This window comes from Phalacrocorax aristotelis, chromosome 3 (assembly GCF_949628215.1).
Source record: "Phalacrocorax aristotelis chromosome 3, bGulAri2.1, whole genome shotgun sequence".
NCBI classification, from domain to species: domain Eukaryota; kingdom Metazoa; phylum Chordata; class Aves; order Suliformes; family Phalacrocoracidae; genus Phalacrocorax; species Phalacrocorax aristotelis.
The window spans coordinates 120,268,528-120,291,648 of NC_134278.1; the positions used below are offsets into that span (position 1 = coordinate 120,268,528).

The window sequence follows — 23,121 nt, forward strand, 5'->3', positions numbered from 1 at the left end:
AGTTCAGACCAGAGCCAAATGAGCTGAGCAAAGGCAGGGATTTTGTTCCTCCTGTCTGATGTGATGCCTTCAGCGACCACCTTTCCTGTACACGTGGGGAATGCAGCAATGTGCCAAAGCCAACGCTAAAGCATATTGCATTTTTCACAGTATAGGACAAAGGAAGCTTGGGGCATTTTTTGAGGGCCTCCACCTCTTGCCGCAGTGAGCATTGCGTGAGCTGCAGGGCACTTCCCGCTTCCCTGCCCTCCACCACAGGGAAAGCTGTACAGAGAGGAGAAAGCTCTATAAAAAAGACTCCAAAATAATAATTTCTGAAGCGGCATGGAACTCTCTGGCTTGCTGCTCCATTCTTGGTGAGTGTCATAGAACAACAATTAAGCAGGACAAGTCTTCAGCCTCTACATTTGCTTTGGACGACAGCAGCTTATTTTTGTGCCCATCACTCCCTGGTGCTAGCTGAGCCAGGCTAGGTTCTGGCACCGTCTGCCTTCCCTAAAGCCCTGCAATGGGGTTTGCAGCGAGTCATGCTCAGCTGTCACTGTTGTTTTGTGGAGCAGGGCTTTGCCACCTGGGGTCTGTGGATGCCCATGGAGGGGGGATTTGCAAAAGTCACCTGAGGAAAGTGAACCTTGCTGTCATTAGGCTTGAATTCCCTCTACCATCTGCAGCTCCCATGAAAAAGCTTATGCAGTCTGGAAACCCTGAATTGCCTGAGGCCGGCAGATGGTCCCAGACAGAGAAGCCCAGGCCTGGCACAAGTGCCCCTGTGCCAGCCTTCACCCAGCTCTGCCACATACCTCAGGTGCCATATGAATGTTCTTGCAGCAAAAACTCACTGCACAAAGCGACTGATGGCAAGTGGGCCAGCTCCTGGCCAGCCAGCAAGGTCTTGCAGCCAAGCAAATCTTCTAGGATGTGATCGGGTATATGATTTCTTAGAGAAATGGGCTTACAGCTTTCCCATCTGAAACACTTTGAATATTTTGGGTTTAATCATATGTTACTTCAGTATGTGCTTTAAAAAAAAAGACAGACCTACTCTGTCTTGCCAGGGAAGAATTTCTAGGGTCACAGGGGGAATTTAAAGCTCAAAGGTTTACAATCCCAGCAAGATAAGGCAGTATAACAGCCTCCATACTTTATGGTGCTAGCTTATGAAGAGCTCAAAATGGCTTAGCATGAGGGTCAATTTTACTGAAAGTTCCTGTTTGAGGAAGAGGAAAAAAAAGCCCAAATCTTCATAGCTATCTTTGACACAACTATTTGATTATAGGGGTTTGGGGTGTTAAGTTTTTTTTACCCCTAGCCGCAGTGGGTTTTCTGCTTCCAGTGTGACAACAAAATGGATCCCAAAATGAGACAGTGTCTCTGCCACAGGCCTCTGGCCGGGTGGTATCACTGCGTGTCCTGTGCCTTTGTAGGGGTGAGCGAGGCACCATCACATTCGTCCTCTCTGCAACTCACCTGGTATCGCTCTGCTCTTAAATTGCTGGCAAGGCTATGAATGCCCACCCGCCCCCATGGACCTGGACTGGTTCTGCCATCCCCTTTGTCTCCCCTCGGTCCTACCTCCCTGCAGCTGTGGGAGCATCACCGTCCATGTGCCACAGCTAGTGTGGTGTACAGCCGTGAAAATGGCCTGCTCAGAATGGCCTTAAAAGCACCCTAATAAGAAACTAAGCACAACTTTGCAATGACCTCCTAGGGAGGCTCGAAAGCTTTGACTTTAATGTCTACACTAACCTGTCACAGAGAGCTGGGAAACCTGCCTCTTGAACCAGTGCATATTGCAAACATATGGAAAAATTTGGAAAGCAAACTGTTAACAGGACGTAAATGCAAGCCAGGGATTCTTCGGAGGGGCAATAAATAAATGTTTCACAAGTTCCTAGGTCATATTACTGGGTGGAGAAGTCAGTCCCAGAAAAATTTAATCACTGTGGAACTATTTCAGTACCCTGGTACTCTCATACTAACTGCATCTCCATCAGACATTTCAGGTGCGAAGCCCCTCTTGCTAGGCTAGGTTTTTATTTAGTATGCACATAGTGTTTGTTCCTGTGACTGACCCACACTGTGGACTGCTTGTGCCACTGCAACGATAATTGCGAAGCAGACTAGGATTGGTGCTCCCATTGTTTTGGCCTTGCCGGCAGAAAGACTAGAGTCTGGTGGATGTAAAATCTGCAATGTCGAGGCTTATAGGCTGTTCAGAAGCTTTTCTGTGAATTTCACAGCATCTTAATGGCTTTACATATAACGTTCAGAAATGTTCTTTGAGCCACTGGAAACTCAGGGCAGGTGAGAGGCCCAGCTATGCCATCCCCCGGGGGCAGCACAAGTCACCAGCCACAGGGCGAGGAGCTGAACTGTTATTTTTCTCATTATTTGCATGATTGTGATGCCTTCCATTGTCCCTGGAAATTATGAGAAAATTATGTTTACAGAGTCTTGCTTGGCTCCCATGGTGCCACTTGCTGGGTATGGTGAAGTTTCCATCAAATACAGTTTAGGAGCAGGCAGCTTCCTCTTTGATAAAAACAGGGCTGTGAATCTTCTCACAGCTTCCATGACTTTCTTCATAGTTGTGTCCTTGGGCATCCAGCTAAAGCACAGAGATGGGAGCAAGCTGGACCACTGTACATGGATGGGTGCTGAAAGACAAGGCTGGTAAAAGCACTGCTAGTGCTTCAGCACCATTGGGTGCTCTTGTTTCAAGCAAACTCCAAGGGGTGGTTTGCAATGGGCCATGCTGAGTGGCACAGAGCATAGAATCATGGAATCGTTAAGGTTGGAAAAGGCCCTTAAGATCATCAAGTCCAACCACTAACCTATCACTGCCAAGTCCACCACTAAACTGTATCCTCAAGCACCACGTCTACCCTTCTTTTAAAGACCTCCAGGGATGGAGACTCCACCACCTCCCTGGGCAGCCTGTTCCAATGCCTGACAACCCTTTCGGTGAAGAAATTTTTCCTAATATCCAACCTAAACTTCTCCTGGCGCAGCTTGAGGCCATTTCCTCTTGTCCTATCGCTTGTTACTAGGGAGAAGAGAGCTCTGCGTTTAAATCTGCATCCAACAGCACTGGTGTGGAGGAGTGTGCAGACCATAGCTCAGTGAGTAGGGGGCTTCTGTGCTCCTCCTCTCTCTGTATCATTGTAACTACAATGAGCAATTAATCTTTTGACAAACTAAATATAGGAAAATATCAGGTTTTCTCCCATCTCTCTGTTTTCCTGTCATTCAGAGAATGAAGCTGAGCAGGGGTGAGACATGGCCAAGGATAGTCCCTGCTCTTTTTAAAGTGAGTGACAAAGGTCCTTCATTGCTGGAGGTGGGAGATTCCTCTCCCCAGCGCACCCCGAGTCCTGCACACTGCACCCGTGTGTCTGGCTGCTCTTGGGTCTCTAGGAGATAGAAATGGAAATGTGGATGTGCGCCAGACACACATAGCTGCATATGTTTGGCTGCCAGTTGATTGGCATGAAACCTGCAATCTGACACAAAGCATGGGTGCCAAACCTGTGCAGTAAGCGGCCACAGAAGAGACACATGTAAACATACATGAAAATGAATGTGGGTCTTTTCCCTAGACAAGTGTCCATTGGGGATGGACCATTCTTGGCCATTTTAAAGCTTTTCCCAGGTCAGCACTTGCGAGGGTTGATCTTGAAGGAAGACTGGATAGGACCTCCAAGCTACCAACTTGTTTATGGAAGTGGACTTTGAGCAATGCAGAACATTCATGTGGTCACAGCCAGAGTAGCGTTGCTCAGTGGTAAAATAGCAGATGTCAGCCTCCAAAACTGCCAGATTGGCAACTATCAAGAATACTAACAGATATCATAAAACATAAAATCCACTCACAGATGGCCTTTTTCTAGAGGAACTAAATACTAATTATGTGTTCATCTAGGAGGCTAGGAGCTGAATTTTCTTGTTCCCCTCCCTCCTTAGTGGCCTCCAGGCAGCTAGTGCTGCCACCCAAAACAAGGGTGAGGTTGTGGGAGCTGCAATGGTTCATGGGCAGGCGTGGGAGAGGAACCAGCTTTCGCAATTACTTCCCCTTCTTGTGGATTTCCAGTAGTTGGGGAGCTTGTTCAGGATTCCATAATGAGATGGAGCCTGTCATGTTTCCATGCTAAACGCTCTCCTGATTTTTACTCTGGCAAGATATTGGTTTTAAAGACTTGGTCATGGCTAGGGCATTAGTTTAGAAGACGTGCCAACAATTTCAAGCAGGCCTCACAATGACACCAACCTTTTGCCAGGGGTGAGCCCCTGCTCTCACTCTGTGCCTGAAACCTTTCCTGGCAGTCTTGCCCCAAACAGGATGTGTGTAGCATCGAGGTCTGCAAGGCTTCGGAACTGACCAAGAGTGAACTGATTTTGTTTTCAGCTCATATAAAGCTTCTTACCATCCGTTCTGCCTTAGACAAAGTCTAGGACTTGCGCTAACCCATTTTTCTCTGTTTTTGTCACTGTAAGGCACTTCAGGCTCTTTAATACTGATGTGGCTGCATGATAACAGCAATGAAGACAAATTACCTCAAAAATAGGCAATAAGCCTTTCAGCTCTTTAGAGCAAATCAGAGCTATTCTGAACAGCCCACAGATGAAAGAAATGGCTGTTTATCTTCATTTACAGATACTGTGGAGAGGCACCAGCATGCAAATTCACTGGCCCAGGGGCAACAGCTAAGGTAATACTGGAGTCATAGGGTTCGCTGCTGGGAGAGAAAGGAGGAGAAACTCCCTCCTCCCCTCCACCTCACCATCTCATTCAGTGTCAGCCTTTGCCTCTGCGTTGCTTCGATATTTTCTGTTTGGAAGAGCTGGTCACCGTAGACGACTGCATCCCCTGCCGTTGTAACTGCTAGCTCTGGTATAACAACAAGATAGAAGAAAGGGTATTTTAAATGTTCGGCAAACTGTCAACCAAATATTTAGAAGCCTAGCATGCTAACACATCCCTCCTAAAGTAGGGAATATGAGGGAATCACTTGCCAGCATATGCTGTGCCATAAAGGGGATTTTAAAAATAATTTCCTTTTTTCTCTTCCCGACAAGAAATAAGACTTGTTTTCTTCCAGTGGGAAGAGCACAGTAGCCTTATCAGGGCCTCCCCAAGTGTCAATGGGCGTCTGAGTTTTTCCCAGTGAGCTAATTCACATCTTGCCTTCCACGTGAGGTGCTCTTTCAATTATCATCAGGGGACACCACAAATGTGAGCAAAAGGCAAGCAGATATTGCACATGCCTGAGCAGAAGTTCAGGGGTCAACTGAACCTGCTGCCGTCACCTCGCTGAGAGAGAAGCGTGTCTTCAGTAATGGACACAAACTCTTTTTATTACTCTGACATTGTGTTATATATCTGCATGGTGGCCAAGGGAAATCTGACCCGGTTGCCAGAGATGATAAAAACTTACAAACATATTTTTATCATTTGTTTGGCCTCAGCTTTTTCCCTGGCTCACAGATGCAGATGGAGCAGTCCCTGCTAACACAGGGAGGCACATGTGCATAACCAGCTTATGTAAAAGCCTGACCAATTCAGGGCCTGTGACTGTGTTTTCCTTCTGTTTCTGGACACCAGCAGAGGAGACATTAATGGTGCCATGCTTGGTTGTAATAGCCATGCCATTGCTATCAAACCCTGCAATTCCTTGTTGTTGTTTTCTGGGGAATTTGCTTCTCAGCAATACTTGCTTGGTGGAAGCCCTTTGGTTGTTTTATTTTCGGGTTTGATCTTTCTCACCCCCACTGTTACAAAAGCACATCCTCTTGTGGGTCATAAGCACTGTCTTCTCTGCCAATGCTCTCATCCAAAGTGAAATAGTCAGGAGATGAAGGCAGATATATTGGTAAGATAAAAGTAAACATTTAATGCCACTATAGTTTGATTTTTTTTTCCAGACATCATATTTTTGACAATGTTTCACACCTCAGATACCACAAAAGGGATATTTTTTAGCCAGCAAACAATAAACTTTACAATTTTAATGGCAAAAGGCTCAATGCATTTGTTGACCAACTTGGAAATGGCTGTGACTTTCTACATTTTGAACTTGTCCTCATGCTCTTCTTTCTTTTTATTCCTTTTCCCCCCCCATAAAATTTAGTTGATAAAATATATATATCTACTACTGATACATCCTATTCTGGAATTACCCACTGGTGGGACCAGCATAAGTTCTGTGTCCATCAGTTTGTCTCCTCCTTAGCCCTATTTTATGCCACTGTTATAATGAGAAAGAACATAGCCACGGACAGAGTGAAATGAATTTAGCAAACATACACTTCAATGCATAGCACTTAGATAAGCATTTCCAATCATGATGTGTAAATAAATTATAAAATACAAGCAACTCTATAAAACAAGAACATCCTGAGTTTACAAATAAATTATATCCTTCATACATAGAATATGATGTGGATGTTAGTAACCAGCAGTTTCAGCTATGGGAGGGAAAAAAGTTAAACTTAGAAAAATTAGTTTCTATGCATACATAAAGCATATATGTATGTGTGCTATATGTAAATACTCACACACATACATATACAATATAGAGGGTGAATACATCCATATCTATAGTATATAGAGAATATGTAATATAGCTGAAACTGCCTCAAGCACCATTTTATTACCATTATTATAAAGTTTGCTCAATACTTAAGTAGGACCACTCAAAGTCAGATGGTTTGGGATGCATTTTATTTCCTGTACAGGAAGATTTTGAAGGTGGCTTGAAATATTATAGATTAATGTTACTATTTCACTTTCAGCGCCTCCATTCTTTGCAGAATCATCACACTCTCTGTGAGCTTCAACATGTTGCATAAGTGAGCACAAATCTGCTGTCCATGAAGCTGGTGGCAAAATCCATATTGACTTCAGTGGGGTTAGGATAAGGTTGCTACAGTTTCAAAGGAATCAAAGGAAACTGGATTTTCTTTTCTTTTTTTCTTTTTTTTTTTTTTTTTGGAAAGCTTCCTTGAGAAGGAGAAAGAAGAAAAGATAAAGACAATAATTAAATGGTTTATTTCCAAAAGCAGGGACAGAAGGTCAGATAACCCTGGGATGAGTGCACAGTAAATGCAAGAGATAGAGATTATTAACTTTTCATTGACAAATCATTCACTGTTCTGTTTGCCAAGTTATTTAGAAACCTGTTGCAAATCTTACAATAGCCAGCAACAGCCAGCCTTGTGGCTCCAAAAACTGCCGGGTGTCGCCAATGCAGAAGTCTATGGAGTAACAAAACAAAGACCGTGAGGACATCAGGATTAAGCAAGGTATGTCACCCGCCAGTGGATTTGTGAAAGAGCACCTGTCTGATGGTCATCATCGCCTCCTATCAGTATTTAGTGATATGAGCGCTTTGATCTCTGCAGAGATCCACAGCATCCCTGATGCTGTGCAACCGTCCCATGCCCATATGACCTGGCATCAGAGAGTCACTCAGCCTCTGGTTTATGAGAATTGTATTTGCTTCTGCAATGCAGAAGCTTCAAGTTACAAGTTTAAAGCTATTAAGACTAGACAGAAAGCTTTATCTCATAGACAGCTAAGAGCCCAGACTTTCAATCGATGCAATTATGCTGTATGCCTCATGCATACACAGAAATTGTGGTATTTAACAGCTGTGATTGTAAAATACCTTGCCTTAAATTCATGATACCCTGAAATATAAAGTAGGTTGTCTGGATTACTTTTACAGGCTTTAATGTTTCAATGGCAGCCTCTACATGGGAACTGCAGCAACTTGGCTTTGTAGGCTGAAGAACATGAGGAAGAAAGGACCTTTAAAAGAAGTCTTCAAAAGTGTTTCAAGCATAAGTTTTCCCTATAGTGTGGCATAAGTCAGCTGCATCCTGGTGAGCTCAAGTAGAAAGGTTTTTATAGGTTCTCCTTGGAAAAGGAAGGCGGAGTGGTGGTGTTGCCATTTGTGAACAGCTATGCCACCTCCCCACAATAATGTGTGAGGTGACTGTCTCTCTCAGGCTATGTACATATATATTTGTCTGTACATATATATACACTTTATTTTTTATTGTTAGTTTTAGCTCAGAAAAAAAAAAGATGCAACAAAATCACAAACATTTATTAAAGGCAATGTTTGTAAAAGAGTCTACATCCTTCAGTTGTCATAAAATTTGATTTCCATGCCACAGGTAATAGTTGCTATTTTAAGACAAACCATATTATCAAGATAAATGAAAAAAAAAAAAAACCAAAGGAAAAAACCCAAACATTTCAAGATGGAGTGAGTCTGTCCTGTGCACAAGCTTGGGACTTGATGTGCATTACTCCCAGCATCACTCCCAGCTCTCTGCCTCTATAATTGCCATTGTTCAGAGATGAAAGAAAAAAATATCAGTGTGTACCTTTCATCCTTTGCTGTACGTTTTCTGCAGCTCTTACTTCGCTTGCTTCGTGTCAGAGAATCACGCCATTGCTCTTTACCAGTTACTATTTTATGTAGCTGCAAGTTTCACAAGTTACATTATATGGGAGTGGGAGTCTTCCCAGACTGGATCGAAGCCAGCAGATGTTCAGTGATATCCCCATGCGTGGCCTCTAGGCAAAATTAGTGGGTATCAAATAGGTGAGAGGAGCATAGTCTTCGACCATAGAACTAGCAACAGAAGAAATGGCAGGTGGATGAATTTTCCTTTTCAATGCAACTGGCTTAATTCTGCTATAACCCTCCTGACTCTTAAGGCAATTGTCCCTTAGTTACACCAGCATAGGTGAGACGAGAACAGGGCCAGTAAAGAACTAAGAAAGGCGAGCCTGGGTACTGGTTTGCTTCCTTGCCTTTCTGTGACAAAATACTTCAGACTGCTTAGAAATCGTTCTGAGGCAAATACAAGACATACATGGTAGGAGGAAAGACATGCGTTGTTAAAACAAATGCACAAGGAATTAGGGGGATACGAAGTGTGTGTGACCCATGGCTTTCACCTGCTGCAAGAGCCCATGCAGAACAGTAGGATGTCTGAATCCAGATTGCGGCCAAACTCTCCAGTCTAAGGTTTCACTTGAATTTGTGCCTATAAAGCAAGTTCTGTCCCTTGCACAAATAAAGTTGACGTAGGCCAGGAGGAGCAGTTCTCAGAACGCGGCCCAAAGCGCCCCAGCTGCCCGTGCCTGAGCGCAGCGGTGGGCATGCAGACCAGCGGCTGGTATTCTGACAGTGAACAACCATGACCTCCTGATACACATGTGAACAAAGAATTAACCTTCAAACCTAATTTCATTAACATTGCTGTTTCCTACTAAAGCTGTCCCAGGGAAATGAGGTTGATTTCTGAATATGCAAACAAATAAGCAGTCCATTCACGTTGCTCTTGTGTATTTGGGGCAACTTGATGCCTTTTAAAAAAAAATCAGGATAACATTGCCAGCATTACACTGGCAATTGCTTAAAGAATGAGACTTCCTGGATGACTTCCAGAAATGTATGGGTCTTCTGTAAAGTGTTGGCTAATGTGCACAAAGATCAATTTCATAATAAAGTCCTGATGCTTTCAATTATCTGTTTTGCAGATATTTGAAGTATAATAATATAAATTCTGATGGAAACAGCTATTTTCAATGAGAAAATCTTTCACAGATGTCAAATCTCCACAACTCTTCATTCCTTTTCTTACATTAAGCCACCACATTTTCCAAAAATACAGTGGCAAATTCTGAAACACACTGACAGAAAGTCAAAAAAGAGACAATGAGTATGGATTTTAGGATATGAATACTAGTGAATGATGGGAGTGTTAATGGCCACTTTGATTAAGTCCTCAGAAATAAAATATTTGTAAGGACAGTGATTCTGCTCAGTTTGTATTTCCAGTATGCCAGATTCATCCTTGGTATAATCCATTTGGTTTCAGGAATCAATTTTGGTTCATCGTGATAAACAGGGCAAACATATGCTCTTACTTTTTAAAATAATGGCTAGAAGGATGTGCTTTTTGCTATGCTTCCTAATCTACAGAAATACCAAATCTAGAGACAATGAATAATTGCGTTAATGATGCTGAGGAGTATTACATGTAATAGATATTTTACAATAGCTCTGAAATGTGTCCACTTGATTTATAGAAACATCACCACTTCTGTATAAGTCCCAGACTATGTGAGAGGGTATCTCTTGACAATAGTGCATTCTGTACATGCACCATTTGCTAGGATTTCCCTTTCTTTCTGTCAAGTGTAAGTTTTTTTTTACTGTACCACTTGCCATTTACCATCTCACCCCAGGTCCCCAGGGAGCCCAGCATGCCCATTTTGGACTGCTTGTTTTCCACAGAGGAAGGACATTGTGTCTCGGTTAGCCTGATAACCACCTTCCAGCAAACACAAACATTTTCAGAAAGACTTAAGCTTAAAGAAGGCAATGCTCAATTTCATGTGCACAACTAGGGAGGGTCTCCCTTAAGTATGGGGGCATGGCCTGGGAGACAAGCACAGCACAGCATCACAGATGACAGCAGTACAGGTCTACCTGGGGAGGCAGGAGAGTGAGAAATGGGAGATGGCTGTGAAAAATCTCCCTGCTGTGTGTATGTGACCTGTCAGCATGTATCTGGGGCTCCGCAGGACTAAGCCCATAAAGAAAGATGCACCCCATATCCCAGGGGCACTAGATCTTCATCTAGCACAAAATGCAGGGGCAATTGCTATGGCTCTGTGGAGCTGAACTGAACTCATGGGGCTCTGTGGAGAAGAGATGGTCTCAACAGAACCAATACAAAACAAGCACTACTGAAATCATTACAAAGAGAAATAAAGCTAGGGTAACTGCATTCTTTGGGGTTTTTTTTTCAGTTTTTTTGTTTCCTTGAGAGAGATGGGAGACGCATCAGACCTATATCTTTAATATTTACTGGGAATATGAGTTTCATGATAGGAAAAATGCTGTGGAATAGACTAGAAAGTAACTTTCATATAGGACCTTTTTTCCCCCTCCAAGTAATCCTACAGAATCTTCTACAAAGTCCAGTGACAAGGCTAATAGAATGACTAAGATTTGTTATTACAAGTTGTAGAATGTTGAAAGAAAATAAAACTATATAAATGTTATTTCTATCTTTTTTTTAAGCTTTTTTTTTCTTTCCCAGGTAACCACTAGAAAATCTATCAGCATTTTTGTAGGGTTATTTTCCCATTGGGATTTGCTGCAGGTAAAAGAAAAATTGCATTTAAGTACAACAGTAAATTGATATGTATTGAGTGTATGTTAAATGATGCTCTTATTTTCTCATAAGTAACAGGAGGGTAGCACAAGTGTGTGTGAGAGAGGAATTTTTGTGAATGGGCTAATTTTAATATAGAAGAAGAAGAAACCTAATTCAACAAAATAATTCTTTATGATCATACATAATTAAAATGCAGATTTCACACATTTCTTTAAGAAACACAAAGGTTGTTCCTTCTCACATACTGTTTTGTAGATAGACGCAAACAAGTAGAACATTTGGATGTGCATTGAGGCGCAGACCCTCATCCTTTTGATGTCGATGTGCATTTTGCCGTGGCTTCAATATTGGGGTGTCGACAAGGAAAATGCCATAGCCAACATGCCTGAAGTGCTATATCAACTAACTCACAACTCCCATTTTTTTCCAGACTAGCTGAGCTGAACAGAGCCTGCTCTTCTCAGGTATGTCTGTGGCTATGGACAGACTGGGTCAGAGACCGAAAGCTGCCAAAACATGTTTTGCAGTGGTATATGTCAAAAAGAGGTAAAGCTAAATGTTATCAGTCATAGTCTCAAGAAAGAAAGACAGACTAAATCACTCATTTTTGGACTGATAAGCATGGGAGCCCTCAGCCTAATAAGTAGTTTTCCAGCGAGTTGTTAGCACCAGTAAAAGGGGTTAGGATAAAAATGCCTCCTCACCCATAACTCTAACCAGTACAAAGCTAAAAATACATGAAAAAGAAAAAAATTATGGGGAATGGATCAGATGGAAAAGATATTTACTTCATGATAATGCCATCTCTCCTTGCTCATACATTGCAGAACCTACAGGCTGGGAAAATTACTGTGTCCTCCAGCATATAAGATAGTACAGAAAAACATAAGCAAACCTCACTCACTGCTAGAAATATTTTTTTGTGTCATCTGGAAAAGTTGAATTCCTCTTTGAGTGGCCTTACTCTGGTAACAAGAAAAGACAGTTAACATTTATTCATATGTTGTACTGATTAGGAAATATCTCTACAAACACAAGTTACTTAGAAACAGCAAGTCTGAAATAGGAGAAAACACCAAGAGAAAAACAAGCTGTAAATACATTTCAAACGTGTGTTTGTTTTTTTAACTTTTTCTTTTCTTGACTAGCACCATCTGTACACAATAAAGTATGAACATAAATGTTTGGATAATAAAGATTTGCAAGGCACTTAAACAGTTTTTCTGGATAGGTTTTCTTTTAATGAACCTCTCAATGGAAGTCCTACAACCACCTTTCCTCCTCCCTCAGCTAACGCAGGGAAAGAAGTATCTTCTGCCAGCAGTTCGTATTTACAGACATGTCCTTAAAGGTTCCTCAAAGTGCTCTTTTAGGCTAAGAGAATCAACAACCTTATATCTCCATTTTTCATGCTTGTCCTGTTTTTTTTTAATACTATTCTTCTGTATAGTGAAGCAAATCTTTCATACACACAGTTGAGACTTGACTCCAACCTTCATCCTCATTCTGTTGTCTTTGGGATGCTCTTCAGAGGGGAAAAAGGAGGATGGCAAAAATGCGCATTGAAATTCTCTTGAGGTTCATTCTTTATCGGCGTCTAGAGGTGATGTCAAAACAGGTGATCATCATGAGATGGGCCTTGCAGAAGTTGACACGGTTTTCCAAACGCTCAGTCACACATTCCAGGGCCTCCAGGTACTCAAGAGAATCCAGCTCAAATACCTGCTCCAGGTCAACTGTGGGAAAGAAAACAAACAGATGGGAAAAGCAGACAAAACCCAGTGCTGGTTGGTGGGAGAGACAGAACTAATGCAAGTCTTTAAAGCCATCAGTACTGTATACAACATTATCTCTGGCTTGCCATTGTCATGAAAAGTTGCCTTTTCTGTTTAACGGCTATTAAAATGGCACAGCAGCTTGCTGATAGTGAAGAATACTGTTAAGATTGCATTGGATGCTTTCCTGAATGATATGCTCTGCCATCCTCTCCAGAACTGCAGATGCCTTTTGCCACACTCCAACACCTTTCCCTAAAAATAAGCCACCAGAGCTATTCCTCCAGCAACCACATGGCTCAGTGCAAAGAAACCAGCTGGCACAAAACACCTGTAGACTTCAGGTTAACTTTCACGCCCATAAGGAACACACAGGTTGAACATGATGGGGAAATTCAGCAGTAAGGTATAAAACAGGCCAAGTTAAATCTGTTTACAATGATTTTGATTGTTTGCATTCAGGGTCTGTTTCAGCACCATGCTTAAGAAAATTCAGAATGCTAAGCACATATTTAAAGTCATCCCTATTTAGGGCATGTACGTCAGATGTACTGACTCTCTCACACATTCTGCTGACCAGAAAGAGATTTAAATAGATGGTCTGCCTGGGGAGGACAAGGCCTTTGCTGAATTCAGAACTCAGAGTTAGAAACCAACCTCCAACCTGCTTGCTCCTCACACCTCTCCCTATTCCACGTGATTGTCACTAGACCACTCAAGAGTAGCAAAGGAAGGCGTACACATCAGTCACTCCACCACAGGTGCCCATTTGCTGCCAGAGACCAGCTGGTAGCGGCTTCCGTGGAAGCCAAGTGTGAGATACGTTGTCTGAGCCAGCACTTCCCATCTTATCTGGTCCCTGAGGTCTGTGCCGTCCTTGAGGCTTTCTGCATTTATCACACTGGAATCAGAAGCAAAGGCATCACACAGTGAGTGGATGGAAATGTATGGCAAATTCTCTGCTCCCTTTAAATCTGTCCTTTTTATCTCTTTTCCTTAACAGCGTTCCTGCAACATATACCATGGTTGTTCTGCAGGATGTACCAATCTAGTGTTACCTTATGGCAACTGTCAAAGGAAGAGTTAGGATGCTTTAAGAGAACACACCAGCTGACCTCCTTTTTCCACCCACAATTATCCTAAATAAATTAAAACTAATTCTTTTCTAGGACTTTTTGACATGAACCCATCTGCTTGCTAATACTAAAAATTTTTGCACAATTAATGCAATACTCTCTATCTTTTTTCCTTTGAGGTGCTGAGGTCCTTCTTGATTTGAATGTGAATGCCCTTTAAGCTCTCTGAACTTTACACATCTATAGTTATAAAAAATGGGCCAAATTCATTTTTCATGTAAGCCCCCTGGTGCCAAGGGACAAGTTTGCTCCACAGTCTTATTTTGTGGTAGAAGAGCAGATTTATAATATTGCTCATATGTCTGAGTGATCTGAGGCGAAAAAAAAAAAAAATCTAATTTCCAGGAGCTGTGGGCTGAAACATGTGAACGTTAATCTACCAATGGCGATACTCACCACTACAATGCTGTACCATTTCAACATTCAGCTCTCAGGCAAAAAGGATTGTTCAGTTCTACTGTCAACATTTAATAAGAATTATAGGGACTAGTTGTAGAAATACAGTCAATCTAAAACTTGCCCTTAGGTTATATGTTGGTTCATTTTAGTTTACAAACACAGTAGCTCGCGTCTCATTCTTAGCAAACATTTCTGCTCCCCTCAATCCCCCCACCATGCAATAAACCAAAGGATGCCTGTAAGTCCAGGCAATAAACCAACATCCTTACATTCACTGATCCATTTATTAGGATCCAGCATCAGGTACTGTTTGGTCACCTCCAGTTCTCTCATTAACCATTCGTACTTGGCCTTCACCTCTGCAATTCTCTGCTGGCGATGCTCCAGGATTTTCAGCTTGGCATTGAAACAGATCACTTCCTGCCAACCAGGAAAAAGGAGCAGAGGAGGAATAGGTGAAGAGACGAAGAAGTACCCATTCAGTCAAATAATCTTCCAGTCAATAATACTGACATTGAGCCATTTACTCTGGAAGCATATGAATCACTGCATGAAATCATCTATCATCTGTTTTATTTTTATTGCTTTTGTTTGGTTTTGATGTCTTCCGTCAGTGAGCTTTGGAGACTTTGCAATGATAGTTAATAATAAACCATAATAATTAATAACAGATAGCATCCTGAAATCAGATTAACTGTAGCAAAATGTTTCTGGGTTTTGTCACCAGAAGTTTGGCTAAGAGAATCTAAGCTCTTGGGAGAAGGAAATCCATTGCTCACTGTATTAAAATCCTAAATACATCTCTGTGCTTGGCGCATAAGAAATGCAGTAGTCATATTATAAAATAAAAGAACTGGTAGCAATATCAAATTTTAAACATCCTTAAACAAAGGGAATATGTTACGAAAAGATCTAGCAATTCACAATCATTAGTAAAGAAGATGTATTTTCTGTAAAGATATGAGGCACGGTAACAGCACAGAGTGCAGTCTTGTCTGGAGACACCCAGTCTGGCCTTGCATGACTTCTGAGGGGTGGCAGCCATCAAGACGTGCAGTAAGTGATCCCACGGTGAGGGCTGTGCTACCCTCGCTAGCATGGGAGCATTCCCAGTACAAGAATTATCCTCTCCAAGCCTGTGCAACACTTTCTGCCTTCTGTTCTGTAGACAAATCTGCTGTGTGGGTGAAGTGCAGTGGAAACCCCACCCCAACAAGTGATGCTTTTCTCCATAAAAAATTATATCAGAGAACAACATCACAAACAGCCTAACCAAGTGACAGGGGCTAGGAAGAAAAAGTGCCTTAAAATAATAATAAATATCCACAGTTACTCTAAAACTGGTGCTATTCCACCAACTTCAGATACTCTTCCCAGTCATACCTCTTGAGAGCTGACCTTTACAATTCCCTGATCTTTCTGTAAATTTGGAGGCCTGAGGTTGACAGGAACAATTTTGTTAGAGAGAACGCATTAGCTATCCTGGAAACAATACCATCAATGCACTTGAGGCACCATCACTGCCTTGAAAGACAGGTGTGACAAGATGCTGGAGCACAGGAACCACCAAGACTAAAAGCAAGGGGCAAAAATGCAAGGTACCAATGTCTGTTAGCTTCTATGGAAGGAGGCATAACTTGAATCATAGCTGCTCTTAAATGAAATAATAGGTTTAGCTGTCTGTTGGATTAACCATATACGATACTACACATTTCTGAATGCATAATTTGAACTCCCACTCTTACACCCTCCAGGAGGAGGGAGACAGATTATATGGGTTGTACTCACCTTGCTGTCCCCACCTCGCCGCCGCTGCAGCCTCTCCACATCATCTATCTCATAGACTTTGATCTCAAAGGGCTCCCCCAGCCCCCTCTGCCCACTTCGCAGGGGCCCATCCACCCAGCGGACCCCGGGGCTGTTGGCAGGCTTCCTTGCTGGGGAAGCAGTATCAAGTGATAAAGCTGGAATAAGTCTCCGTCTCTGTGAACCTGCAAATGCAGAAATTGCCATTTCATGTTAGCACAGTTTGCCTCTCCTTTATGCTCCATCTGCAGAGATGTCTACAAACTATATATATTTAGCCTTTATACACACATAAGAAAATGGAACAAAAACCCAGGGAGGCCATGGAAGTTGGGGTCAGCTGCAGCTGCGATGTACTGTAGCCACTTACCATGAGTCAGATCCTCACATGTTCTTTGGTACCTGACTCCAGGATCTGATCCTCAGAGGGCATATATACCCTACAGTTTCCAGAACTTGTGCCTGCTTCCCTTTTCTCAGGTCTTGGTGCGTACAGGTATGCCAATGAAGGGCCAGAGCAGCAGATTGGAATTGGTCTAGCTTTGCTATCTTATCTCTTTACCGGTACTGGCTCTTGCAGCCTAATGACAAGCATTAGCCAGCCTCTGCATAGACCATCTCCAGGGCAGGTGTGGTTTTGATTTTAATCACAGCACAAAAATCACTTTGATATCCAAGTTCTTTTACTAGACCTTTGCATAATACTGCTGTAGGCTGGCTAGAGTGGTAAAAACACTAGAGGGGACAAAATACCTGCAGTAAGTACACCCAAATTGGTGGTTGCCACTAGATTTGCATGAGCCTTGTCTCTGTTCAGTAGAATATTCTTCTAAAACATTTCCCACTTACACACTTACTGCGGCACTGGTGATGGGCAAGATGGGTGATGGGCAAGAAAGCAGCAAGCTGGCAGAAGGGTTAGTCACTGTGTCTGCTTCAATACCAGTGTTCATGCACACCTGCTCTGCTTTATAATACCAGCACCAGTGGATGGAAGCACTGCAATAGCTGAAAATGTACCATAGTTGATAAAGCCTATGCCATATGGAAAGCATCTACCATATGAGTTGCCAAGTCAGGGCCTAAGGTAAAGCAAGGGAGAAAAAGTACGTCAGTGGCCTGATGGCAGTGGGAAGGAAGTTTGGTTTGTTGTGAGAAAGAACAGACACACACAAAAAAGAAAAACAAACAACTGGCTCCATTTCCTTGCTTGGTTTAGTACAGAGCAATGGCTGGGCTTTAAAAAAAAAAAAAGTTTTGTAGCTGACAACTCCTGCAGGGTCTCCCCTAGCAGACAGCAACAATAGAATGGATGTGAGAAACAAAAACCGAAAGCTGGAGCTAGCAAGTTTGAATGAAAGTATTAACTGACTCTCTTGGCTGCAAGAACAAAACTAATGCCAGCAGGGAAGGGATGTAGAATGATCATGCAAATTTAATTTTACAAACAAGATAAAATCATTTAGAGGAATCTCCAGCACTGCATTTATTGAAACTTGAATGTAAATAGCTTCAACATGTCTACCAATTGGTGCTTCAATGAAAGCTAAAAACAAACAAACAAACAAACACCCCCCAAAATATCTATTGATTGTCTAGTTTTGGATTTACAAGTAACAAAGCATTGTCTAGTTTCATTCATGGGAGTCTGTTTCTCTGATGACTTTACTAACTACCACATCTTATTCTGAGTGTAGCAGTCTGTGCTAGAAACCAGAGGATAGCAACCAGTAATTAACCTGTAAATACTAGCTCTAAAATGTATGAGAACAGTCGATCTTGCTGTCTAGCTGGAAAGTCTAGTCTACAGAGCTTTTATATGCATGCATCTGAGATAACTCTACGCAAGGAAAGGAGACCACAGCCAAAGCAGACAGACAAGGAGCTCTACAAGGCCCCTTTATATGTAGTGGCCTGAGATCTGGACTGCCCATTGTGTGACGCCTATTGTACTTGTGTTACTACTCAAACTGCAGCCCAGCAAAGAAGCCCATGCTAGAACAAGTGAAGCCTTAGAAATACCAGCAAGTAGGCGTTATTTTAGACATGTGGTACAAGCGACTGGAAGTCAATGTCAGCATTCACTTACCTTGAACGCATTTCAGTTAAGCTCTAAATTAAAATGCCCGATCAAGAGAAGAATCAGGTCTCGATAAAATGAAAAGCAAGGCCTGACCCGTTACCATGGCCAAAAGTGACAAAACAACAAGAGAGACACAGTTTGGGAAGACCCCAACAAACTGCAATGTTAAAGGTGACTCTTGTCACTGATGCTAGAGAAAGGCAACCAAATGGTGGGAGCAGCTGTGTACTTGAAGGGAGGTGAGACAGGGTGGCAGACTATTAAGTTTTGATACATGCAGGGAAAGAACTTGCAACAGGCTCAGCCCCTCCTGGGAAACAAGCCCTCCATTTGCTTAGATGTGAAAGGCACCGAGAACATCCCTAGTGTCACTCAGGACCAAAAGGATTTAGGCATTAAATACTTTTTAAAATACTTTTTAGGCTTTTGGCCATGCTGTCTCATAGGAGACAGTCTTTCAAATTTTGTCAGGGTGTAAAAGCAATCTCTTTCCTATCTTTGCTGCTCATCAACTTTTAGAGCCAGCACCACTTACAAACATCAGATCTGACCTCCTGTGTAATGCAGCTGAGTGCTGCTAATTCTTTTTACTTTGTGCCCACATTGGTGGTGACATCTCTTCATGCCATGCCTACAGACGAGCTCTAGCATTTCAGAAAAGCAGCTGAGTAGACTGGAAATTCCTTCTGTCCAGTGCATCTTTCTGTGATGTTTGATTTTTATTCCCTCTTCCTTTTTTCCCCACTGTGGCTGGTAACACCACCTTCTTGTGTAATGGGGCACTTTTAAACCACCCACACTGGAAAAACTGCATCTTCAACCAGAGCCAAAATCCAGGTGGATGGCTCTGATTCACCTTACCATGAGAACAGCATCACACTCTTATTTGGAGCAAAGCAAAACAGATGTCACCAGTCTATGAGTTACAGGGATCATGGTAAACGTTTTTGCATTTAATTCCCATTCATATCCATTTGGCTCAATGAGAAAGAGAAGCCTGTGGTCTAGAAGGAGGGCTGCAACCTGAGGCTCCAAATAATAGTGCTTACCCCTTGGTGGAGAGGCAGTGGAGGGTACAGTAGCGGCAGGAGACATGCTAAGATGAGCTCATGATGTTTTTCTAGCCAGAGCTCATGCCTGGATAACCCGTGGGTTATCACAACAAAGCAAGGCTGCCGGATCTCGGCACAGTGGGGCAAAGCTGCCTCAGGCGGGCAGACTCGCCGCCGTCCGCCCAGGCGCTCCTTTGGGATGCAGGGTCCGCCTGCACAGGTCTCCCTGCCCCATCACAGCGGGTACGTCTGCATGCAGGGCAGACAAGAAAGAGAAAGAGGCGTGTGTTTTTATCTGAGCCTTGAATGCTGGCTCGGGATGATTCATCTGAGGTTTAGAGCGCTCTGGGGAGAAATGAAATTAAAGATCTCCTGCATCTTTGCAGTGAGGTAAAACAGAATTTAGTTTATTCTAAACATGCACTGATTTATAGGCTGTTTACTAGTCCAGGTACAGAAAATAATGGTGTCTTTTGACAGGAGACCCCTCCTACTGACCTCTCCATTTAGCCTCTGGTTTTTCTGATTTCACCTTAATTGGGATCAGTAAGGAGATACAGCCAAAGCACAGCTTCAGGGTGAGTGTCACAAAGCAGTTGACAGCTTACTCATCCATATCAACATGCAGACACAACAATTAAATCGTTAAAATGAATACAGCTTTCCATTTACATAGCAAATACCCATTTGAAGGCCCAAATTTATTGGTAGCACTTGATGGGGTTAGGATCTCATAAATTTTGATTGTATAATAAATAAAATGTTTTGTAGGAATCACAGCGCACCACTCCCCTACTTCCCCACACACATCTCATGAAGGCTGCAGGCAGCCCAGGAGCTCAGCAGGAGCAGCTCTCGGCAGGTCCCTCCCACCTCTGCCCCACCAGCTGGGACTGGGGGAGCATGCACCCTGCCCAGCACCTTGGCAAAACAGCTGACCCTCCTGCTGTGGAAATGGGATTCATTCCTCCATTAAAAAATATAAATTTATACCAAAAAACAATCTGAAAGAAATCCTGTAAGCTCAATCCAGGACAGAATAACGACACTTTCATTTACGATTATACAGCATGGAAAGCAACGTGCCATTTGCTAAATGTCTTGGAGGATATGTTTTTTCACTTAGTTTGAATTTATTCACCCTCAGAATAACCTTTCTTGAGCCTGAGTATGAATAACCAGACTGTGAAATAGCCCTGAAAATGCACAGAATACAAGATTTATAGATTATAGATAAAATAATAATAATATTGTATTTATATCTGTATCTTTCACAACAGATCTGTTGCTTTACCTTGAGCTATAGGTTAAGGCTTGGCCAGATTAAAATTAAGATTGAGGGTGTAACACAGCAGTGAAGGTGCGCAGTGTGAAAATAGATCTGACTGAAAAGTGGCACTGAAGCTACAACATACTTCAGCAAAGATAAGACCAGAGAAGCCTTAAGGTATTAGATACACAGACCAAGCCAGCTAGGTATGTAAGGGTAACTTTAAGGATAAGAAGACTCACTGAGCTCAGCAAAATTGCCCAACTACTTAAGGATGTGTGTTCATAAAAGTATGTGTTGACCAGGGCAGAAACCCTAAGAGGTCTGGTTTTGCTTAAGTGCTGTATATTTTGGAGTGTTCACCTTAGACTGCTTTCCAAGCACACACTCCATATTGAGCATCTTTTCTGTGGAAAAAGTAAAGGCAAAAAGTATAAATGCAAAATCTTCATAAAAAGAAGTGTGATGCATATCTCTTCAAAGCAGGATGCATCTGAATGGGATGTAAAACAACTGCTGTCCTAGAAATTTCAAGGTGTTTCAAACAGCAAATGAAACTGTAACTTGATATCTCATAATTTCAGAAGTTTATAGTGTGCCTTCAAAGGCAGGATGTGGAGCCAAAGCTATTCCCCACTGCAATTAATGTTAAGGGAGGTAAAACTGACTTTCTGTACAGAACCTGTTGTTCAGCATTTTTTTTTTCACTGTACAGCCCATCCAAACTCAAGACGATTAAAAAAGTCAACCCTGGATAAGCAGAGCAGTATCCCTAAGCTCCCACCGTTCCTTCTGTGGTTTCATTTCCAAGAAATATTGTGCTTCCAGTAGCAATAGCACCAACCTCTAATGTAGCATCAAACTGTTTGCTTACTGGCAAGGATTATCTGTCCGGTTCCCCCTGCTACTCCTCACTGTCTGATAACAGTGTTCCTGATTTTTCTGAGTTGAAAACACAATGCTGACTTCTCCTCTCATTCCCATTTCCTAATAGGATCTGCCCTCATGGGCAATTGTCCATGACTGAACAAACTCCTCCCCATTCCTTTGACATCCTTTCTCCTAGTTTATTTTGTAGTGCACTTTCACCAGTACTTAGCACATAGCTATTCACTCCTCAGATTTTCATACAGTTTGCACAGTTCCCCTCCTGATTACTGAAAACATTGCCAATGCTTTCAGGTAGAAGTGTTTAGGGTGCCCATCTTGAGGTCAGTACTCCAAACACCAAAGAATCCAGGCAATTTTTCCAGAAAATCTAAACAGCATTCGCTCATCCTGGCAACTCAGATTACATAGGAAGGACCATGTGCACCTGAACACTTGGAATAGGAATCACTGACAGGATCCATCATTCAGAAAAAAATCTTCTATGTCCACCTCACTGCAAAATAATTCAGGCCGTATTCTGTGTTGACTTATATGCAATCCTGCTGTTGTGAATCAATAAGTACAAGGACACTTGAGGCTAGAAATCACTGTCTGCTATACATAGGAATAAAACAACCCTTGTTTATAATCTTCCATGCTTATACTAGATATGTTGCTTATGTACTGGTGTAAGGAACATGCTGAGGTACAGCCTACTCCCATTTTTTTTCTACCCACGCAGTCCATTTCTTAACCTTGCCTCCTGAATTACTGTCCCACTTTAAAAGGAGCTTTTCAGGGCAGTTTAGAGCTGGTGAATGAGCACCCCTGAAACTAGATCAGGAAGCAACCCTCCTGCAGCAGGGTGACAAGTAACCTGGGAGACATTCCAGGGAAGATGCACATCACAGGGAGGGGGATGAGTTTTCAACACCCACAATCTCTTGTGAAAAACGAGCAGAACCTCTTCTAAATGTTTACCTCACTTTGGGCTGGATTTTGATTTAACAGGTGTTTGTCAGCATTGTGGCATTATTGAAGGAGCTGGTTATTGTACCTACTGCACTAAACAGCTGCACCAGCCGGTTGGCAGCAAAGGCAGAGGCTGGAGGGGGAAGGGGATCTGCAGCCGGGGCATTAGCTCCCGACAGGACAGTGGTGGAGACATTCCAGTGAGCTAATTCTGTGGCAATGTCAGGAGCAGGTTTTATTTACACCCAGCCTAATGGTGTGCGACTCAGTCATGCATGTTACATGGAGCCTTCACCGTGCACAATAGCCTGCTGCCATTTCCTCTATTAAATCATTCCTATGTTCATGTGGCTGAAAGCTCAGTGCTGGCATGCAGTAGTCAAGCGTGTAAAAAATGATTACTCTGATCCCTTTCAGCACAGATTTGCTGCATGAAATGGCCTGGCTTTGACCTGGGAAAATCAATGCTGTTGTTTTAATGAACAAAAAATTGCAGCTGAAGGCTGCACTTCCCCTCCCTCTGCTTCCCCCTAGGGCTGTCCAGCCAGCA

General features: G+C 42.6%; 1 protein-coding gene across 2 annotated transcripts in view; it reads right to left on the minus strand.

The window, feature by feature from the left end:
- Positions 1–5,865: 5,865 nt before the first annotated feature.
- Positions 5,866–23,121, minus strand: part of KIF26B (kinesin family member 26B) — a 309,748-nt gene continuing 292,492 nt past the window's right edge. The window contains exons 13-15 of one of the 2 annotated variants that reach the window (XM_075089362.1): positions 16,307–16,509; positions 14,788–14,938; positions 5,866–12,944 (exon numbers count right to left, since the gene is read on the minus strand). In XM_075089362.1, coding sequence (XP_074945463.1) covers positions 12,796–12,944; positions 14,788–14,938; positions 16,307–16,509 — 503 coding nt within the window. In that variant the 3' untranslated portion in view covers positions 5,866–12,795. The other variant, XM_075089363.1, reaches the window with a different exon arrangement.